Consider the following 6,258-nt stretch of genomic DNA (forward strand, 5'->3'; position numbering starts at 1 on the left):
CACTACACTCAGATCCTCATCTGACCCACCACCCAACTTAATTTAAAATTGACTTGCACTGAAGAACTTGCAGTTTCCTAAGGCAAAAAACCCACTTGCCTCTTGGCATTTACACTTGATACTGTCATCTGGACATCCCCCCACCCACCCCTCACTTCCTCACTCTTTCTTTGGACTTGTTCTTTAGGTCACAGGCTGTAACTTACCATATTTCTTATATGAGGTAATTCAAAATGTTCGTGGAAAATAATAAAAGAAAATATGAATCTTTCCATGAACTTTTTGACGTGCCCTCAAATAATATCTGCTCCTAGACTCTAAAATTCAATGAGCACAGGAAGATCTTGTTTGTCCTGACATTACCAGTACTAGCATAGATCCTTCCAAAGAGCAGATGCTCAATTAATGTTTTAAGAATAAATGAGCCAATGTGCAAGAGGTCTAATTTCTAACAATGTAATTAATTACACATTCTCAAATGATCTAAGCATACCTAAATATATATCTTTTAACTTTAAACAACATCAGAGTAGAAGTGAATAGGGCATGCAATAATTAGCTATATTTTACATTTTTTCCGTGTCTTAACCCCAACTATTACGCTGCTGAGTTCTTTCATGTTTCCAAGGAAGTGCTTAATTTGCTGCCATGCTATCTTGTTTCAAAACACTAAATAAGATGGAGAGTATCCCAATAGTATTTACAAAATAAAAAATTGCTTATTCTTAAATCTTATATACAGAAAAAAATGTGCAATGTCATTCATAAACTTGGGTTCTGAAGCTAGTTTAACCTTATATTAAAAAGAACAACATCTTTTTCTTAAAGTACTCAAATTACCACATAAAACATGATCACAAACATATTATATTGTCAACAGCCCAACCCTGACTTTCCATTACATGGAATATGGACTTTCTGCAACCACGAAGTGAGGAATGTCTCAGACTTTACTAGAGCTGGGAGGAACTGCTGGGCATGACCATGGAACGTCCACTGGCCATGGCACTCATGTTAGCCCTGGCTGTGAGTCTGGCTTGGGCTCTCTCTTCCTCATCTTTCAAAGTCTCTTCATAACAGGATGAAAAGGCACTGGGAACTGTATTATGGATCTTGGCCATAAACTCAAGAACTTTCATCTTGCTTGTTTCAGCGTGGGCTCTTGGACCCCACAGGAATTCATAGCGTGGAGGATCACTGCTGGGTACCTGTCGGTACTCCAGGTACTTTTCCTTCACCAGATCTTTGGTGATGAGTTTCCTGGGCTCCCCAAAGATGAAGTGCTTCTTCCCATCATATATTCTCATCATATTTAACACTTCCCAGACTTGCTCCTCAGCAGCGCAATTGCCCTTCATGAAGATCACGCCCAGGATAGTCATCAGCAGGCCTGTCTTGGGCAAACCTCTGTCATCACTCAGGTTTCCATCATAGCTCATATCCAGTTTGTTGATGAGGACATAGATGTGCCTATTGGGATCTGCTTCTTTGATGTCAAGGCCAAAGATCAGCTCCAAGTGCTCAGAAGCTCTCCTCAGAATCTCAGGAAAGTGCTTCTTATATATTTGGATTACATTTCTCATCATATCTGCCTTTGTAATGGGCTCTTTGATTTCATACTTATATAGCAGGTAACGTACCAACATAACTACTTTCTCATCTACAGGGCCTCTGTGGAAGTTTTCTGTGGCTTCTGGGTCTTGTGTGCATCTTGGCCTTTCCTCCACATGGTTGCTGACATTTTCATTAGAGCTTGTGTATGAAACAGCTGCAGCAGTAGTGGTAGATCGGGCTCTCCAAGGCCCTTGGGGATTTCTGGCTGTCCCAGCAAGTGAACTCTGGGGAATACCCTTGAAACGAGCAGAAGAAGAGGGTGCATACTTGTCTTCCTCTGCTACAGTGGCCTGAGCACCCACCGGATCTTCAGTCTCTTCTCGTGCCTGACGGCGTCGTTCCTGGGCACGGACTTTACTCTTCTGACCTCGAGGCATGATGACTGTTCAGGTGCAGCAGCCAAAAGAGAAGGTGATCTGGTACAAGAGAAAGGATGTGATGGTACGTGCCCATTCAACACAACGATATCACTTTGGCTTTATTAATGGCAACCTCTGCAAGTTTTCCTGCGTGCGCTACTTAAGGAACCCACAAGGCCCCTATTCTCTGATCTGCCTGTCCCTATTCTCTGATCTGCCTGTCTCCTGAGTAGCCTGTGAAATGACTAGAGTGTGTGTTAGATTACTACCTGCAAGATGTGCCTGGGGCTTACTGGGGGGGTGAAACAAGGCTTGGCATGTCCAGGCTTTGTGGAGGCCCCTCTGTTCTTCGTAGGAGGTTTCTCTCTGGGGCAATCTTCTTGATTTCTGGCAGTTTCTGGGATCCCTCTGCTCTACCACTTCGTGGCTGAACCCTCATTTCAGTGGCCTCATCTCTCATCTATACTGGAGGAGAAACTGAAGAAGAACCTCATCTGACCACACCTGCCTGGAGACACCCAGGAAGACAGCAATGGAAAAGCACTGAGGAACTCTCTCTATCCTGGGGTAGGTAGGGGTCGCATTCTTCACTCATCTTGGTTTCTGGTAGGGCCTGGGACTCCATCCTCTGCTGACCTGAGATCTATTCCCTCAGAGCAAGGCCCTGACATTCCTGAGATCCACCAGGAGGAAGTTACAGAGGCCTCAGCCTAACAAATCTACCCCACAGCCCATTTTGATCTGGAGTGGATGGTTCCCTCAGAACTCAGGAGCCGCTCCTCTGCTCTTGTTGGGACCTGGAACTCCTCTGCTGGCCTGAGGCTGCCACTCTGGTCAGGTGCGTTCTCACCAGGAGAATTAAGAGTGTGCTCCATCAGGGCATCCCTATCTAAGGCCTGTCAGCAATCTGACAGGGGCTTATGTCTTTTGGGATGGAGGGCCCCTCAAACTTCACTCAAGTTCTTTACGTTTCCTTTTGGCAGGCCCTGGAAACAGTCCCTCTGATAACGTAAAGCCCTTCACATTTTTGAGAAGCCAGTAATGGAATTCAGAATGTGTCACATCCAGCCACTTCCACCTGGGGACTCCCTGGGCTGAGAGCAGGGGCGGGACTCTCTAGGAAACCGCACTCTTTTGGGGTGGGTGGTTCCCATAAGTCTCACTCAGATCCTCACCTTTGCTTCTTTTAAGGTCTGGGACTCTTCCATCTGCTAGCCTGAGGCCGTAACTCCGGTCTGATGCTGTCCCTTCCTTTAATCTTCAAAGGGGGACTTCAGAGAGTGCTGTATCTGTGTTCTTTGTCGGAGGTCTGCCACAGCTCACCGCAGGGGTGGGGCTCTGCGTTACACGCCCTCTCACCTGGATAGTGAGGACCCTCGCACCTTGTCACAAAGGGTCCCACCTCACTTCCTGGCAGAGCCTCCTGACTTACCTAGCACCAATTATTTTCACTTCCCTGACGCCAGAGGTGGAACGCAGGGTGCAGTTACATCCGGCTAATTCCATAAGGAGCTTATCAGGCCTGAAAGCAGGAGCCTGAGTTCTGCGGGGCCCTTTGGATCTAAGGCGGATAGTTCCCTCAGGTGACTCAGGGACTTCACCTGCACTGCGGGAAGGCCTGGAATGCCGCCCTCTCCTGGTCTGATGCCAAAGGCTAGTGCAATGCTGTTACCTCCCTTCATCTCGGGAATTCAAAGGGCACTGCATCAAGCACACCCCGTCCAGGGCCTGCCGGGGCTTACATGAGGTGTAGGGTTCTGCCAGCCAGCCTCTTTTCTGGCGTAGGGGGTGCCGTCATACCTCATTCAGGGACTTTACCTTAATTCCTGACAGGGTCTGGAACTCTTCTGGAAATTTCTCCTCCGCTGACCTGATGTCGAACTGCCGAGAACAATGCCTTCTCTTCTCTGAGAATTCACAGGGAAAAGTTGGGGAAGCCGATTCCAGCCACACCCCTATGGGCCTCCCAGGGCTGAGAGCATGAGTGTGCTCTTACGGGTGAGGGGGTGGCCTCTGTTTTGTGGTAGAATTGGACTTTGTCGCAACTCCTATAGGGGTCTTTCACTGACTCTTGGGAAGCCTGGGATTTCTCCTTCTCCTTATCTGAGTCAGCCAGCTTTAATCCAAGCCCTTCCTCCCAAACTAGCCCGCCTTACAATCCCCCATCCCAGTCTCCAGAGGGTGACGTGAGGAGCACCTGGGCTTACTATCCGGGCATGGATTTAGAAGAGCTAATGGCAGGGTAGGGCTCTCTATTGGGGTGGGCAATTCTTTCAGAACGTCCTCAGGGTCTTCACTTTTACTTCTCTTAAGGTCTCGGACCCCTTTTACTGTGAGAATGAGGATGACATCTGGTCCCAAATCCTCGCCACACAGTCAAAGGCGATATAAATCTCACTATAGATCATGTGATAACTCTGGGATTAGCTAGCACAGAATCTTTTCATCTTAATTTTCAATTCAACTAAGTCAGAGTTATAATAGTAACGAAGATAGGGATTTGGACTCCACAAATACCTGTCACCCCCAGTCAATTTAACAAGGAACTGCAACATCTACACTGGTTCTTCATCTACCCTGGAAATGTTTGCATTGAAGAACAACCTCTGTGTCTGGTGGCAACAGACACAGCCACAAAAAAGACTGCCCTCTTTTCTGCAATGAAGTCAGGAACAATGGGAGGCAATCCGAGCTGGGGATATTATCTAGATCCTCTCTCAAGACATGTCCCCAACCAGCCCTTTTCTTGCAAAGTCAGTGATGTAATTAGCTTCAGGGAATTCCCCCTTCCATATCCCCCTCCTTGCAACTGCACCCTGCTTCCACTACTCCTCAGTACAACCATATCCACAGGGGAAGAAATATCTTTTCTTATCTGGCATCAAGGCAGCTCTCAGCCCTCACACACTGGCAAGCATGCACTGAACCGCTAGAGCAGTGAAGAGATGTAGCTGTCCCAGAATCTATTAATCTCATCACTATGTGATGCAGAGGAGCTAGTTATACTCTGCCTGACAAGTGGGTGGGGTCATTAAGGGAGGGTGGGGTGCTGGGCATGCCTCTGTTCCATTCACTCAATACATCTGCCCTACGACTTCGTGCTCATAATGATGCTTCAGTGATTCCCAAACCTATTCACGAAAGTTGTCCAAGACACCACCAGTTTCCCTATTTGCTGTCCTTCTGGTCCCTTTTCTGCCCCATGCTGAACTCTGGATACAGATCTCTGACTACCATATTCCATTGGCTCTCTTCACTTGGTTTAGGTTGTGATCTCTCTCATGGATTCTGGAGACTGTTCTTTGTCCCAGTCCTCCTGATGTTCCTCACTAACTGAGATTTCCCTTTCTGGGCCCCTTTGTTGGCACCTGATTATTTTATCCAAATCTTTAATTCTCAGTGTAAAGAGAAATGTCTTTTTGACAAATCAGAATTCTAAAGCATGGGCCCACAGGTGCTCAAGATATTACTGCAGAAATTTTACTTCATGTAAGTGAGTGATTCTGTTCATTTTCTGTTCACCTTATTTAGAAAACAAGGAAATACCAATTAAAATAACAGTGAGACAATATGTTTTCAATCAAGTTTTACTAAAGTTTCAAAGGTTGATGAGGTTTGACGGCAGCAGGCAGCAGAAGTCACTGTGATCAAGCTGGTGCAGTGCAGTCTCCCGGCTTTGGCGTTGTCTCTCAGGCTGTCTCCTAAGTTCTTGTGCACAGCTACAAAACAAAAGAACAATGGCCAGAACTTGGAAGAGGGCTCGTGTCAAAATAAACAGAATGCAGATTCTCCCTCTACAGAGAAGATCCTCCTGGAAGAGAAGGTCAAGTTAGAAAAGCAGCTGAAAGTGACGATGGAAAAATATCAGCGAGCTTTGGCAGATACTGAGAACTTGCGGCAGAGGAGCCAACAATTGGTGGAGGAGGCAAAATTATCTGTCATTCAGGGCTTCTGCAAGGACTTGTTGGAGGTTGCAGACATTTTGGAGAAGGCAACACAGTGTGTTTCGAAAGAAGAGATTGAAGATTATAATCCTCACCTGAAGAACCTCTATGAGGGGCTCGTAATGACTCAAGTCCACATTCAGAAGGTGTTCACAAAGCTTAGCTTACTCGAGGTGAACCCTGTTGGAGCCAAGTTTGACCCTTATGAACACGAGGCCTTATTCCACATGCCAGATGAGAGGAAGGAGCGAGGCACAGTGGCAGTAGCTAGCAAGATGGGGTACAAGCTGCAGGAGTGCACCCTGAGACCTGCCCTGGTATGGGTGGTGAAGGAAGCTTAG

General features: G+C 46.9%; 2 protein-coding genes across 2 annotated transcripts; one reads left to right on the forward strand and one right to left on the reverse strand.

Moving 5' to 3' along the window:
* Positions 1-953: 953 nt before the first annotated feature.
* On the reverse strand, positions 954-1,991 carry LOC134367658 (melanoma-associated antigen B10-like). Its single transcript, XM_063084405.1, has one exon. It carries the CDS (start codon positions 1,989-1,991, stop codon positions 954-956), a length of 1,038 nt encoding a protein of 345 aa, XP_062940475.1.
* Positions 1,990-6,258, forward strand: LOC134367973 (grpE protein homolog 1, mitochondrial-like). Its single transcript, XM_063084611.1, has 2 exons — positions 1,990-2,055; positions 5,602-6,258. The coding sequence occupies exons 1-2, from the start codon at positions 1,990-1,992 to the stop codon at positions 6,256-6,258; spliced, it is 723 nt and encodes a 240-aa protein (XP_062940681.1).

This window comes from Cynocephalus volans, chromosome X (assembly GCF_027409185.1).
Source record: "Cynocephalus volans isolate mCynVol1 chromosome X, mCynVol1.pri, whole genome shotgun sequence".
Lineage (NCBI taxonomy): Eukaryota > Metazoa > Chordata > Mammalia > Dermoptera > Cynocephalidae > Cynocephalus > Cynocephalus volans.